Here is a 14,851-nt window from a genome sequence, read left to right on the forward strand (position 1 = left end):
TTACCACAACCACAGTCACGGTCACTGTGCGTCTGTTTGGTTATATTTTGGGAGGAAGCGAGAATAGAAATTTGGGTGTAGAGATGAAGGCTTGTCATCGGAGGCCTTGATCCGATAAGGCTCCGATCCGATCCATTCCGTTTCCGATCCGCGATACGTCACCATGTTTCTGTTCGACTGGTTCTACGGCGTGCTCGCTTCCCTCGGTCTGTGGCAGAAGGAGGCCAAGATCTTGTTCCTAGGGCTCGATAATGCCGGCAAGACCACCTTGCTTCACATGCTCAAAGATGAGGTCAGCTCCCTTATTCCTATTATTCCAGTTTTTCCTTTACTTCAATTTCAATACATAGATTAGACTCTTCTTTTATGTTTGAGACGAATTGGAAGTTGAGCTAGATTTACCAGATCTGTAATTTTTATGCTAAACACTAAATACCTGTACAAACTACTTAGTCCACAGCTCAGAATACAAGAATTTACTTGAAAACAATCCCAATCAACCTAGTGAAAGACTTGAGTTTATGCCCAAAAAGTTCAGTGTTTAGGATCAATTTCCGTGGCGGTGCGGTGCCTACATGTGTGTATTAGGATGCCAACTTGTTTGGAATGGATTGTTGTTTGTGTGATATAATTTGAGCTCTATTGGTGTTGGTTTCAGAGGCTGGTGCAGCATCAACCTACGCAATATCCTACGTCCGAGGAGTTGAGTATTGGCAAAATCAAGTTCAAGGCCTTTGATTTGGGAGGTCATCAGATTGCTCGCAGGGTCTGGAAGGATTACTACGCAAAGGTTAGCTATGGTGTGCTTTATGTAAACGCCGATATTGTTTTTGTTTTAATGCCTCCTGGATTCCTGTGTAAAGCTAAACCTGCTTGCCAATTGGTCTTTGTCCAAATCAGAAATTAGTTACTTTGTTATTCACCATTGTTCAAAAGTTCATAGTTTTGATCTGAATTTTTTTTTTTTTGGGTCTTCTTTCACTATTGTTGAGTCCTAGATTTGCTGTCATTACTAGGTCCAGTGGACAGTCAACTATCCTGTTTGTCACTTTTCTTTTCCTTTGGTCTTTCACAGTTCAGATGTCATTTTATTTTGATTTCCATGAATCGATTATCTTTGTTTTGCTCCTGGCATTCATTCTGTGTTTGTCCTTACCGTGCATTGTTTGTATAGAATGTGGATATGGTATACGCTTTACCATAGTACAGAACTCAGTATAAAATACAGACATGTAGGCCTTAATAAGGCTCCTGAACTCCTGAAGGGGTTAGCATATGGGTTGGCATATGAACCTATTCATCATCCACCGGTGCTTGTACAGGTTCAGCATGTTAAGCATATGCCATGCATACAAGATTTTAAAATGGCCAAACCAAATAAATGAGTCATTTTTGTGAAGTTGATTTGAGCCTTAGGATACTTAAAATAAAATAGTCTAGCATCTCTTTAGTTGCATATTCTGTGCTCTGTATATGACTTTTGGTAACCATTGAACTTCGTTCTGGATAAGTTTCAACTTATTTCTTGTACTTTTCTCTTCAACACACACAGACAAAAAAAAAAAAAAAAAAAATCGGCTCTCATCAACTAAGATAAGTCTTACAGCTTGTGGTAATAATTTGTTCACGGTTTGCTTTACAGGTAGATGCTGTGGTGTACCTTGTGGATGCCCATGACAAGGAGAGGTTTGCTGAATCAAAGAAGGAACTAGATGCGCTCCTTTCTGATGAAGCCCTTGCCAGTGTCCCATTTTTAATTCTGGGGAACAAGATCGACATACCATATGCTGCTTCAGAAGATGAGTTGCGATACCACCTTGGACTGTCCAACTTCACCACAGGCAAGGGGAAGGTAAACCTAGCCGACTCAAATGTCCGTCCATTAGAAGTCTTCATGTGTAGCATTGTACGTAAAATGGGCTATGGCGATGGTTTTAAGTGGCTCTCTCAATACATTAAGTAGGTTCGAGGATGGTCGATGAAATGTTCTGGAGGCTCCTGAACTACCACAATATGTCCCACCTTTAATCTTGAAATAGTTTATTCTGTCCTGCTTTGTTTAGGCTCTTAGAGGGCTTTTAAATTGAATCTATTGTCTTTGGATTTGTGTGGAAGGAAATATCAATGTCACTGCTTTGTAAAATCTTGTGGCCTCCAATCCTTCTTAGCTTTTATTGTAGATTGAAATACTGTGTTTGCAATTATCTTTACTGTCTAAAAGAGTAGTTTCATGTTGTACCAGATAGGGTTTAGGTTTTTATTTATGCTTGTAGATTGTATCTGGAAGCAGTCCTGTAAACATATTGTCATTCATATGGATGCCAGTTTGCCACAAGAACCACCTACAATTTCATACAAACTAAACATGCAGTCAGTTTCAGCCTTTCACTAACGCGAAGATTTTGATAACGAAATTACTCATAAAAAAATGGGATTTATCCGTAGACAACGGGTGGTTAGTTAACAACTTAACCAGTTAGTTAACAACTTAACCAGTTATAGTTGAACCGTTCCTTAACCTCCTTTACCATGATGTATAGCAAAAGAAGAATAGGTTAGACGTATGGCTTCCATGACTTCATGAAGAGCTGGTCAACTTGTAGAACTAAACCCACCCCAAAGCCAACGAACCCCATCTAATTTTCTAGGTTATTAAATTTTTAATTTTGTATACCAAGTCCACCAGTATATATGTCCGTCACAAGATGGAGCTGGTTAACAAACCCGCCATGCAACTTAAACTCCCAGCACTAATATCTTATAGCTCTGCTTATAAAACGCTCGAAAGCTCAACATTTTGTTCATCGACTTCTCGAAATCCTGATGGGCAATTCCATGTCACACAAGCAAGTCCATGGCACTGGAAAAGTCATACTGTCAGATGGGTCGGTGCACGAGTTCAATAATCATGATCTAACAGTTGCTGAGCTAATGCTAGAGCACCCGCAACAAGTAGTAGTCGAATTCCGGGCAGCTGTCTCAGCAAAAAGACCAATCCCATTACCCGCAGATACAAAGCTGGACAAGAAAAAGGTTTACTTAATGCTTCCAATGAAGCGAGGGAAACCATTGTCAATGTCATCCGAAGATATTCGCGGTGTTCTTTCAAGTGCAAATTCACTTTTACGATCAAGATCATCATCACTGAAATTCTTGCCTCTGTTTGCAAGGATATGCCCTGCAGGAGATGCACATGCTTTTGTGTTGCCAAAGAAGGAATATAGCATGGAGAGGACGTCAGAATCGGAGGTGGTGAGGTCGTATCTGCCGGAGTTTGACATGGAGGAAAGTTTGGATGCTAGGCCAGAATTTTTGACTAGGCAGCTTTCCGGCAAGGCTACTTGGAAGCCTAATTTGGATACCATTAAGGAGAAGAAGGTTGAGAAGAAGCTGTCTCAGTGGTACCTTACGTTCAAGTGGTAGATATGAAGTACCACATAAACCAACCAACATGCCAACTAGTACAATTTGCTAGTTATGGTGAAGTTTGTAGTAAATTTGCGTAATTCAAGGACATGAAGAATGTGATTGTTGTACGTGTATAAGTTTTTTTTTTTGAAAGGGTGTATTAGTTACTGTATGTCATTAGTAGAGCTAATTAGATGTAAGAGTCACTCTATGAGAAGTTGAACCTGTTAATTTCAACTGTTTTCTGTTTATTTTTTGTTATCCCTAAATTGTCTGAGCTATGAGTATTTTCTAGCTATTTGAGAAAGAGGTGCTCTCAATTGCCAATTCAACGACTTTCAAGTACGTCGTCAATTTACTCGATTAATTAGATTGTAGAGACCTCAATTCCCTAGCCTACTCACCATAGATTGTCAGCGTTGTGATTATCAGTAGAAAATCACAAATACATTGAAGTACTAAGTATAAGTTCCCACTCTAGGACACTCCAAATTTCTAGTAGACTCACTATATATTCACTACAACTAGAGAAACTGAAAATTTTCAGTAAGATGGTCAAACCAACAATATGATTTGACGCATGAATAAAAAACAAATAATTTTTAGGTTCAGTTCTTAGATGAATGAGCGTATTCACCCTCTCGTGCAATTAAGGCATAATAACTTTATAATTTTCTAATTCAATCATTCATGTTATATAACGTAATACAAAGATTAGCTCTGTAAAAAACCAATCAAATTGAAGATCTTTTAGTTGTTTATTTCTATGAAATACATGGACTGTTAATCATAATAGTAGTAAGTGCTGTTAGAACCATCTATTTGTTTGATTCAATTAGATAATTAAACGATTTCTGATTCGATTGATTTTTTATAGAGATGATTTTTAAAGGCTTATTTAAGATATGGACCGTTGGATTGTAAATATATTAACTAAAAATATGTTAATCCATAATGAGGTGAATATGCTTGTCAACCTGAGAATCGTTCATAAAAAACTTACACATGTCAGAATAAAAAACGTTGCAGCGTAATGATTTTTGCGATCACTTTCCATTTTTATCCTTAATTGAAAGTGATCATATATAACAGTTAGACGACATGTGTCAAGTTTTTATTTGTGAATTAGAACCCCGATGGTTACGGCGCAAAAGCTCATGGCCAGTCAGGCTCAGAAGGTGAGCTTCTATATATGGTCCTGGACTTCGGGTATTGGCCACAAGAATTGTTTAGTTATTACATATATTTTTACTTTCTCGTTTTATGTTTTCCTAGTTTAATTAGAATTAGGGTTTGTAGTCTATAAAAGAACTTGCTTAAAGAAATTTCTGTCTTTCTTCAGATACAAAAACTGCAGTAATATTTTGGTGGTGGGTATCCAATTATTAAGGGAGAGGTAATGGCTATTCAGGAAGTGTAATCACTAATCAATGCACGCTTGCAGATTGAGCTATACATAAATTGGAGCCTGCCAAATTGCTCTTCTTCCCAAATTTGAAAAATACCAACCACCGTAATTAAAATTTAACCTTTTTTTTTGTCTCTTTGTAACTTTTATTATAAGTTCTGTTTTGGTAAGAACTTCGGGTGCTGGGATTTTGTGTTTATGAAAGTTGAGGAATTTTCCGTATACCATTCCAGCAAGCCGTACGTCCACCGAAAAGCAAACCCTAAACTGTGTGCTTAATTCTGTTATCTGGTTTTTATAGTTGTGCAATCAAGCTTTATAAATTTTTGTTTCCGTCTAATTAATTACAAGAAAGGAAGATAAACATAAGGATTAATATGCTTCATCCGCATGGAACAAACGTGGTGTGCGACTGGGAATCTCCGAATGCCAAATGCTGGTCGATCGAGGATTCTATGTGCTGTAATCCAATACCACATTCAGCTAACTGTAAGTGATAAAGTTCCATATCAAGCCAAGCAAAACCCGGCAATGGAAATCTCTAATGTTGTGAACGCAAAGAAACCTGATAAGGAAGTCTCAGAAGATGCTCTCTAATATTTAAGACGCCAAATCTACTTAAGATTTTCAGGCAGAGAGCCAGAGAGATATAAGCCGGGGAGAAATTCACAGAAAAAGGATAGGTGAGTTTTGCCCTAAAAGAGTAAAGAAAAGAAAACCAGCCTAGCTAGATTACGGAAGAGGAGGAATCCCAGATTATACGTCGTCGTCTGTCTTCATCATCAGTCTCTAGTCCCTACCATTCTGCTCGGCGCAATCTCAATTCTTAATTCAGGTCAGATATTTCTGTCCCGCCCGCTTGTCTGTTCTTTCTCTCACTCATATATTTGGTTTTTCTTGCTAGTAGTTAAATCGTAGTAGCCAAAAGGAATTGCTTAATTGGTTTACTGTTTTCGTTTTCGTAATTGCTTTGTTTACTTTTTCTTTTCTTGGTTGCATCCATCGATGATCATATGTATGGCTTCCTTTCAGTTTTTTAGATGAATCTGCTCATTCTTTATTTTGCTCATTCTTTTTCCGAGAATTTTCTTCACTGTAACATGATGACCCCATGAATGCACATAATTCATGGTGATCTACGAGATTTCTTCATTTAAAGTAAAAGATTTTCATAATCTTTTTGTAATGGAAGCATAAGGAATGAAAGAAAAACTAACAAAACAAAATATGAGATCATATATCTACTCTTTAGTGTTTCAAGACCGTTTTGAATTCCTTCAATTTCCGAATCCTTTGGTATGTTTTTTGTAGCCTTCTCAAATATAGAGAGCACGATGCTAGGGGAATCCTATTTGACTTAATGTGTGATTTTATGTTGGATATTATATAATTTCAGACCATCAATATATATATATAGATAGACGATATCATATGCTTTATGGTTAAGATCACGGATAAACAGAGCTAGATAACTATAATGCCAAAATTCATGTGGTATTACATGTAATAGCAGTGTGCCAAAATTCACAAGTGGCGCGCCATTAATCAACGTTTTTACGGACTTAGTTTTTTTCTTGTGTTTTGGTTAAACGAGAGAATTTAGAGCTCTCCAACCCTCATTTATTAGTGAAAAAATATTCCAGTATACGTTGATGAATGATATATCCACTCATATTAACTATTTTGGCACGCCGCCATTAGTTATAAATTTGGCATGCTATTGTTTATTTAGTTCTATCCATCCGTAATTTTAACAAAATAACATATAATATCATCTCTCCATCATTATATATGATATCAAACATCACACATTAACTCAAATACGATTACCCTAGGATCCAGCTCTTTATGAGTTGTAGAAGGCTATATGAAACATACCAAAGAAGCATCAGCCACATGCTAATTTGCTTTAGGTGTTAATGAAATTATTATTTGAACATGCGGTTTTGTTTGAAGTTAAATGTATGTGCACTTTAAATTTAGTTATATATGTAAGTGTTTAACCCTCAATCTCGGGTCATTGATCAACATACACACATATATGTAGGATTGGATATCAATCTTATAATTTTAGGGCTAGCTAGGGTAAAGGCTGCATCGATCACCACTCTTTGATGTTATGTATAATGTGGAATACGAGCCAACTAATACCTAATAACTATCATGAACTTCTTTTTTTGAAAATGTATATATATACACTGGTCTGTTACACTTGCACATCACATCATGTGCAGCCTTAACATTATATGCCATTTTTTTCTGAAGAAAACTTATGCCATTTTAAACTTTAATGTAACTATCTTCTATACAAATATTCAATACAAAGTGAATGTTAATCTATTGGAATTTGAGGTTTATGGTTTTGTATTGAATATTTTTTTCCTAACATTCAGTTTTGTAGTTATTATAGGTGGCCGTACTTACAACTAGAAGATCGATGAAGCTCCCCTCGTTGACTGTGTTGCAGCATGTTTTTGTCATCTTTTTGGTAATTCTTCTTCTTCTAAATATTGTTATATATCACTAAACTTAACAAGAATGTCTACTTTTGTGTAACATCCCATCCACTAAGATACTTAGGAGATGTAATATTTGCAAAATGGTAATCATATATCGCAGTACTAGTTTGTTCTACCTTATAAACATGATCTATTAACTTAGAAGAAAAGGAGCAACTATGGAGAGTAACATCCCATCCACGCATAACACAATTTGTTTATTGCTCTCATTATATTGATCTGTCTTTTATCTTCATGTGAACTAAATTGACTTCGATTAGTGCAGGTTACAAGTGTGCTGGTACTTTCTAGTTTATTGATAGGAATCATCAAACGTATCGAGCATAATGTAAGTTTTAATCTTCTAAAACTTACAGAAATTTTAAAGTAGAACCTGATATTATGGGAAGCACAGTACATACAGCCTATATTAATGATCATAAACTATATCTTGAGTTTCAGGTTTATGTACTGGCTCCCAGGGAGAGAGAGTTGATGAACTTTGTTCATAACCATTGCAGTGAGTCACTTATCCTCATTTTTGTGATGATTGCTACAATGGGTGTCTTCATCTTCAGTTACTCTTTCATAATGCTAACTGTCGCGAAACGGGAAATACATCGTTATGCCACACTCATAGAACAAAGGGAGAAAACTGAGCAAGCTGAGAGAAAGAGCATGAGGAAAAGTGATGCATTTGCTAAAGCAAGCCATGACATTCGTGCCGCGCTTGCTGGAATTATTAGTTGGATCAACTTCTGTAAAGATGATATTCATGATGCGCTTGATCTTCATGCCACAAGTGCTGGAACTACCAGGCATTCTGAAATAGAGACAATCTTAACAAAAATAGATTCCAACTTAAAAAGACTGGATGTTCATGCAGAAGATCTTTTAGGTAAATAACATCAATCTTGATCTTTTGGTCACTTTCTATATATATAATGCTAAGTTTGAGCGTATTTACCTTGGTTATTCTCTTTATCCAGCCTAACTAATACAAGGATTACTTGTTACGTAGGTATATTGAACTCTGTCCTTGATAAAAGCAAAATTGAAGCAGGTAAGATGGTACTTGAAAATGAAGAATTTGATGTGGCTCAGCTTGTTGAAGAGGTAGTGGATTTGTTTCTTCCAACAGCATCAATGAAGGGATTAGATGTGGTGTTGGATCCTTGCGATGGATCTGTTATAAAGTTTGCACGTGTGAGAGGTGACAGGGGAAGGCTTAAGCAGATACTAAACAACTTGCTAAGCAATGCTGTTAAATTTACGTCAGAAGGGCAAATCACAATCCGCACCTGGGTCCGAAAACCAAGTTTTAAGAAGTCAATAACTGCTTCTCGTGAGCGGACTAATGGTTTCTTGAAACAGTTATTGTGCTTGTTTAATTACAAGAACATGAACAATGATGACAAGGAAGTAGTGGATGGTTCTCAACGTGATCCAAATGCTTTGGAATTTGTTTTTGAGGTGGATGATACTGGTAGGGGAATTCTCAAGGAGAGGCAAAAATCGGTGTTCGAGGACTATGTCCAAGTCAAAGAAAAAGCACTTGGAGAAGGTGGTACCGGCTTAGGATTGGGAATTGTTCAATCTCTGGTAAGTAACAAATCAATATCTATCTATACATATATATTCTTCTAGCTTCTTAAACACAGATAGTAGCTGTGATTAGTAACTTTATTGAAGTATTCGGGATTGAGCATGCCTTGATATGTGTATGTTTTGCACCAGGTGCGTTTGATGCATGGAGAAATAGGAATTGTGGACAAGGAAATTGGGGAAAGAGGGACATGCTTCAGGTTCAATGTACTGCTAAGTACTATTAATGCCTGTGAGGATAGCATAAAAGTAGAACCAGACATTGAAATGGGAATTAGTGACTTAAACCCTAGTCCCGGGCCGACTGTCAATCAAACACCAATTGCAAGCCCCAAGTTGAACATTCGCAGTACCACCGCGAGTCCTAAGGTCGAGGGATCCTATGTTGTAATGCTGATTAAAAATGCAGAGCGCAGGAGAGTTATACAGAAGTTTATGGAGAGACTTGGGATAAAAGTATCAGTAGCAGAACGATGGGAACAACTTGCTCGTACTCTCCAGAACATAAAAAACAAGAAGGTTTACCATTCTCAACATAATTCCATATCAGGAATACCCGATTTGGGTCTGCAGGATTGCTTGATCAAATCCGCCTCATGCAACTCCAACTTCAGCTTTAATAGAGCAAAGGAAACGTCTTTGATGAGTTCCATGGATGGATCAACAGATAACAACATTCTTTCTCTCTTTCATAAGAAGAGTAGTAGTAGTAATCTTCGTGGAGCATATGATCGCTTCGTAATGCTACTTATTGATACTACAGGTGGACCGCTCCCAGAACTATGCAAGATTGTGAATGATTTCAAAAGAGGCCTCCAAAATGGTTGGTACTGCAAGGTTGTTTGGTTATCAAGTCCATTTACTCATAGCGATTTAAGCTTCAACAGAGATATGTTGGATGGCGACGATGTTATCAAACACAAGCCTCTACATGGTACTTGTCTATATGAAGTTGTAAGACTTCTTCCAGAGTGCGGGGGAGCATTACCAAAAAGATCATCAGGTCAGGTTGCATCAAAACTAGTTTCCACAGCTCTTGGTTCATCAAGAAATCGGTACATTCATACCGATGATGACAACTCCTCTGACCAGATAGTACAAGAGAGTAATTCACCAACTCTTCGACATCATCAATCTCCTAATAATATTGGCTCCAAATCAGCAAGTCAATCAGCCCCAGCAGACCATGGCAACAAACCCTTGACTGGGAAGAAAATCTTGGTTGCAGAGGACACAGCATCGTTACGCATGGTGGCTATGCAGGCTTTGTCACGATTGGGTGCAACTGTGAAGCTTTGTGAAAATGGAAGAGAAGCTTTGGATCTAATTCGCAATGATCTACTCAATCAAAGGAAACATGTCTATGACTATATACTGATGGATTGCCAGGTAGATAATGATATAACTGAATATATGTAATAATAACTATGGGATTGCATCTGACATTACATATGTGTTTGAAATGAACAGATGCCAGAAATGGATGGGTTCGAAGCGACCAGGGAAATCAGGAAAGAGGAGAAATCTTACAATGTTCGTATTCCGATCATCGCATTAACAGCTCATGCAAAAGGAGGCGAGGAAACAAGAAGGATGATGGAGGCTGGTATGGACGAGCATTTAGAGAAAACCTCCATGGTGACTAGTCTAGGGGAAACACTAGCAAAGATTGATCATAGTACTAAAGCAACTAGCTAGCTTAGATGGTACTAGCTAGCTATAGATTGAAATTAATCATATGAACAATAAATGAAAATGTAGCTGATTAGTTTAGGCATGTATATTTTCCTTCCCTTTACATCGAGCATAATCTGATTGGATCAGGAAAGGACAATTGAATTTAAATCTCATAATAACTACAATCGGTGAAATGTAAATCATTTATAGAAGCAGATTTGTCTGTCATGAATGGATGGTGTAAGGTTATCAATTAATTAATTAGGATGGTGAGATGAATGCCCTCCCTAGCCTTGAACATGCAGATTTCAGCTTTTTTATTGTTGGGTAGTCCTCTGGATGATGATGCTTCACTACTTTTATTGTGTTCATCTTCTTTTTGTTACTTATGCATGTTCATGTTTGTTTTAAGGAAAAACAAAATATTTTCTGACAAACAGGTTCACCTGAGCAATCCCATGAGGTTGAGAATCACAAAGGACCATCGGTCCGGAAATGTCTCTCTAAGGAACTTTTCATTGATGCTTGTAAACCCGATTTCATCGCACTTGACACTGAAATTTCAGTACATTATTACCCAACTTACATACCTACCGTGCATAAATTCATATTGTCCAATGTCCAAACATGTCCCCTCTTGTTTTTTTTTTGGGCGATCAACCACCTAGCCATTGGAGATTCGGAGATTGTTGCATCTAAACTAATTACTCATCCGTTTATTCGATAAGTGACTAGTAGTCCGATCACTTGTATTCCAAATAAATTTTTTCTTCATTCACTTTATGAAATTAAAATTCATGCACTAATTATGTTTCCAAATAGTCTAACTTTGAGGATCTATTTTTTCTTGGTCCAAAAATAATAATAATACCAAATGGTCGTATGACCTAAAACTGGAAGAAAATTACTCCTACCCCAAAATTGGATATATATATATATATATATATATATATATATATATATATATATATGGTAGGAAAAAGTCACTTAACTGAAAAGAAAAATTAGGGCCTGCAGGGCGAAGAGTACATCTTCTTATCGAACGCCACCAACGACTATCACTACAATTAGAGCGATAGCCGTACTTCCGGAAAGGCAGGCTCCGCTTGCAATCACACTTTGGTAAGTAGCTGACAACAAGTTTGAATTTGAGTAAAGTAGCAAACGCTGTTTCAAGTTGTTGTCAAATCTTTTCTTTTGTGATTCTTTCACTTTATGCAGCGAAGCGCATCCTTGCAAGTTAGAATGGGATTCATTTACTTTTTCTAGTAAACGTCTTTGGTTGGGTCACTTTGGGTGTGTAGAATAATGAAAAACATGACTAGTTCATCGCAAGTAAAGTAGGAATTGAACAGCATCAGTCAGTTAATTTGAGCTCGATCGAATTCTATTATGTTTCACCTTTTACAGTGTGTGTAGAACTGTAAATGATGCACTTGTAATTGCAAAAATCGTTAGGGATTTGAAATTTCTCCTCCCATTGCTGTTGTTATTCATGTAGTGCACGTGGTTCTTTGAGTTACTGTAGTGTAAGTAACCTTTTCTGGGGACTTCGAGGCAGTTGCCATTCTAACATGTTTGGAAGATTTATTTGTTTTGCATGTTTCATTTCCCTTTCATGAGAGAAACTATTCACTAATTGTGTCTTTGTTGGATTTCCTATGCTGCAGTAAGTACGATGGAGGTTCAAATCCAAGAATCAGTTGTTTGTAGGCCTCGGGTTAAGGTACAATTTCAGCTTGGTTCAGAAACATATTCTGTCAGCGGAAACAAGGGCATACTTTCTGAGCAACTGGTTTCAGTTAAAGAGGAGAGCATGGCCATATTGAAGGACTTCATCACCAAACACAATGTTCCTAATGATGTCCCTGATGAACCTGTTGAAGACTCTTCTGAAGATGATGGTGAAATTCTTGAGAAGCCTCAAGTCAAGTCAAAGAAGACAAAGCTTACTTGATTTCTGTTTCTGTATAAGGGTCTAAACCCCATTATCGAAAGTTCCTTTGATGTGTTGAACTATTTATTAGCATCATGTGGCTACTGAGTGTTTACAGCTTTGTCTACAGTGTCTAATTCTTAAAAGTCAGGATTAAGGAGTTGTTTTTAACTAGAATAAAAGATGGAAGCTGAACTCCAAGTGGCTATTTTTAATGTCTGATACTCTAGATAACAAGTGCATGTTAAAGAAACTGATTCTTGGATGACAGACTTAATAGTTCAAAAGTTTTCTTATAACAGGAGAAACAATAAGAGCATTGACAATTGGGAGATATCGACCACTTTTTCAGAACATGATGTGTTGAGGCGATTTAAGTTTATGCAGTCAGAGCCTTCCACCTTTGAGTTTGGCTTCCTCTTAAAAAGAATGGAACAGAGGAATGACCCTGTTCCAGTGAAACCTCATGATCGAACATGCAATTGACAAGCAGTCTTTATCAAAGGTCCAAATTCAGATCACCTAACTGATGAGGCATTAGGGGTTTGTGAGTTATAACCCTGAATGATCTTCTATTAGACATCACTATTTTCAGTGGTATAAGATAAAATAGTTCCAAAAGCCTGTACTCGGCAGTTATTGATGAAAAATTGTAGTATATGAGCATAAATGATGTAAGAGATCATCGAACACAGTATTCGTACATTGATCCAAAAGTCTGTAGGTAATCTCAAACTAATTTATCCAATCGTCACTCTTACAAAACATTAAGGAAACCAACTAATACAAGAAAATGACTTGAAACCTAACAAAATATGGGTCTGGTATAATCTCAATAGAACAGTAAGATGATATTGAGCCATAAACTCAGGAGAAGTGAATACCAGCCTTGCAGAATTCAGAAAGTAGGGTTACAAACTCGCGTAATTTAAGCTTTGAAGACCTCTCATTTTCAAAATCATTATCCTTCAACACCCTCAAAACCTTTTCTTTGAATTCAGATGTCTCTCCTTCTGCATTACCGTCCTCCACCTCCATCTCATCATCAGCTTCGTCATCATCCATTTCCATATCTTCAAAATCCATCACTTCATTTGTCTCCTCCACGGCACCCTGTTGAGCAGGGTTGAGATTAAGTGCCTGCAGGGTCTTATAATTCTTCTCGAGCAAACTGAGAACCTTTTTCTGCCTAAAAATCGAACCAAGCGTTTTGTTCTTCCTATTGAAACAAATCCGCAAAAAGCCATCCCACTCCTTCTCGTTCACTTCAAATTGTTTCCTGGGCTCAATTCGAACTACAGAGGAATCAACCTTTGGCGGAGGGCGGAAATTGTTCCTTCCAACTTTGAGAAGATGAGAGACCTGAGCCAGGCGCTGGGTGTTAACCGTAAGACGACAGTAGAGCTTGTCCCCTGGCTGCGCAATCAACCTCATTGCAAATTCCTTTTGGAACATTATAATAGCACATCTGAAAGCAGGTTTGTGATGCAATAACTTGAAGGTGAGGGGTGAGGAGATTTGATAAGGGATGTTGGCCACGCATATATCGAAATATGGAAGCTCAGTCTTTAGCACATCTCCTTGAATAATCTGTTAACAAACCAAAGAACAATGAGCATCACCAATACAACATAATTCTTCTCTGCATTCTTTCCACACACCCAAAAAAAAAAACACACAAACCAAAATCTTTGCATATTAGGAAACACTAATCAAAATTAGTCATGTATAGTTGATACTGAAATTTACAATGAAAAGAATTAGGGTTTGATGTAATAGAAATAGAGAGAGGGGGGGGAGACCTGCAAGCGGTTGGAGAGAGGAGTGCCCTGGAATCGTCGCTGAAGCTCGAGGACCATACGAGCGTCAATCTCAACGGCGATGACCTTCTTGCCGGCTTCTAGAAGCTTCTTGGTGAGATTACCGGTACCGGGACCGATCTCGAGGATGACGTCGGTGGATTTGATGCCGGACTTCTGGACTATGGAGTCGACGAGAAGAGGGTTCTTGAGGATGTGCTGACCTTTGGACTTGTGGAACGAGATGCCTCCTTGATACGGCGTCTGCGCCGCTCCCGCCTTCGCCTTCTCTTTCCTCGCTTTGCCTCCCGCCATTGAAATTCTCACTCAAGCTTAAACCCCTCAGAGCGGCGCAACCTTAAACCCAAGTAGGGCTCCCCAATGAGGTTATTTTTGGTATTATCTAATTTATTTAATTTATTTTATTTTTGAGAATTCTCATTTTTAATTTTTATAATATTTATCTGCATTTGCTAATAATTTCTTTAAAAGACACTTATTAATAAATTATTATTGTCAT

The 14,851-nt window shown here is 37.6% G+C and overlaps 5 protein-coding genes across 6 annotated transcripts; 4 read left to right on the forward strand and 1 right to left on the reverse strand.

Annotated features, from left to right (window-relative positions):
• The first annotated feature begins 44 nt into the window (after positions 1-44).
• On the forward strand, positions 45-2,241 carry LOC133743071 (GTP-binding protein SAR1A-like). Its single transcript, XM_062170814.1, has 3 exons — positions 45-292; positions 659-790; positions 1,643-2,241. The coding sequence occupies exons 1-3, from the start codon at positions 164-166 to the stop codon at positions 1,961-1,963; spliced, it is 582 nt and encodes a 193-aa protein (XP_062026798.1). The 5' UTR covers positions 45-163; the 3' UTR covers positions 1,964-2,241.
• Positions 2,242-2,735: 494 nt separating this feature from the next.
• On the forward strand, positions 2,736-3,635 carry LOC133742297 (uncharacterized). Its single transcript, XM_062169967.1, has one exon. It carries the CDS (start codon positions 2,824-2,826, stop codon positions 3,421-3,423), a length of 600 nt encoding a protein of 199 aa, XP_062025951.1. The 5' UTR covers positions 2,736-2,823; the 3' UTR covers positions 3,424-3,635.
• A 909-nt stretch (positions 3,636-4,544) lies between these two features.
• Positions 4,545-10,617, forward strand: LOC133742597 (histidine kinase CKI1-like). Its single transcript, XM_062170284.1, has 6 exons — positions 4,545-4,586; positions 7,601-7,663; positions 7,777-8,212; positions 8,336-8,916; positions 9,052-10,308; positions 10,390-10,617. The coding sequence occupies exons 1-6, from the start codon at positions 4,545-4,547 to the stop codon at positions 10,615-10,617; spliced, it is 2,607 nt and encodes an 868-aa protein (XP_062026268.1).
• A 960-nt stretch (positions 10,618-11,577) lies between these two features.
• Positions 11,578-12,749, forward strand: LOC133745832 (uncharacterized). Of its 2 annotated transcripts, none has more exons than XM_062173990.1 (2): positions 11,578-11,718; positions 12,267-12,749. In XM_062173990.1, exon 2 carries the CDS (start codon positions 12,275-12,277, stop codon positions 12,551-12,553), a length of 279 nt encoding a protein of 92 aa, XP_062029974.1. In that variant the 5' UTR covers positions 11,578-11,718; positions 12,267-12,274; the 3' UTR covers positions 12,554-12,749. The 2 variants fall into 2 exon arrangements, with proteins under 2 accessions (XP_062029974.1, XP_062029975.1); XM_062173991.1 differs by having other exon boundaries at positions 12,271-12,749.
• Positions 12,750-13,214: 465 nt separating this feature from the next.
• On the reverse strand, positions 13,215-14,700 carry LOC133743678 (ribosomal RNA small subunit methyltransferase). Its single transcript, XM_062171692.1, has 2 exons — positions 14,335-14,700; positions 13,215-14,122 (listed from the first exon to the last, which is right to left on the reverse strand). Exons 1-2 carry the CDS (start codon positions 14,644-14,646, stop codon positions 13,400-13,402), a joined length of 1,035 nt encoding a protein of 344 aa, XP_062027676.1. The 5' UTR covers positions 14,647-14,700; the 3' UTR covers positions 13,215-13,399.
• Positions 14,701-14,851: the final 151 nt, after the last annotated feature.

This window comes from Rosa rugosa, chromosome 4 (assembly GCF_958449725.1).
Source record: "Rosa rugosa chromosome 4, drRosRugo1.1, whole genome shotgun sequence".
NCBI lineage: Eukaryota > Viridiplantae > Streptophyta > Magnoliopsida > Rosales > Rosaceae > Rosa > Rosa rugosa.

What these genes read in the sequence shown, in the direction of transcription:
- LOC133743678 (XM_062171692.1), bottom strand. Translation starts at nt 14,646, where the DNA reads ATGGCGGGAGGCAAAGCGAGGAAAGAGAAGGCGAAGGCGGGAGCGGCG. An exon ending in CTCTCTCCAACCGCTTGCAG is followed by an intron (nt 14,123 to 14,334) that starts GTCTCCCCCCCC and finishes GTTTGTTAACAG; the next exon opens with ATTATTCAAGGAGATGTGCT.
- LOC133743071 (XM_062170814.1), top strand. Translation starts at nt 164, where the DNA reads ATGTTTCTGTTCGACTGGTTCTACGGCGTGCTCGCTTCCCTCGGTCTG. An exon ending in TTCACATGCTCAAAGATGAG is followed by an intron (nt 293 to 658) that starts GTCAGCTCCCTT and finishes TGTTGGTTTCAG; the next exon opens with AGGCTGGTGCAGCATCAACC. An exon ending in GGAAGGATTACTACGCAAAG is followed by an intron (nt 791 to 1,642) that starts GTTAGCTATGGT and finishes TTTGCTTTACAG; the next exon opens with GTAGATGCTGTGGTGTACCT.
- LOC133745832 (XM_062173990.1), top strand. Translation starts at nt 12,275, where the DNA reads ATGGAGGTTCAAATCCAAGAATCAGTTGTTTGTAGGCCTCGGGTTAAG.
- LOC133742597 (XM_062170284.1), top strand. Translation starts at nt 4,545, where the DNA reads ATGGTTACGGCGCAAAAGCTCATGGCCAGTCAGGCTCAGAAG. An exon ending in TCAAACGTATCGAGCATAAT is followed by an intron (nt 7,664 to 7,776) that starts GTAAGTTTTAAT and finishes CTTGAGTTTCAG; the next exon opens with GTTTATGTACTGGCTCCCAG. An exon ending in ATATACTGATGGATTGCCAG is followed by an intron (nt 10,309 to 10,389) that starts GTAGATAATGAT and finishes TGAAATGAACAG; the next exon opens with ATGCCAGAAATGGATGGGTT.
- LOC133742297 (XM_062169967.1), top strand. Translation starts at nt 2,824, where the DNA reads ATGGGCAATTCCATGTCACACAAGCAAGTCCATGGCACTGGAAAAGTC.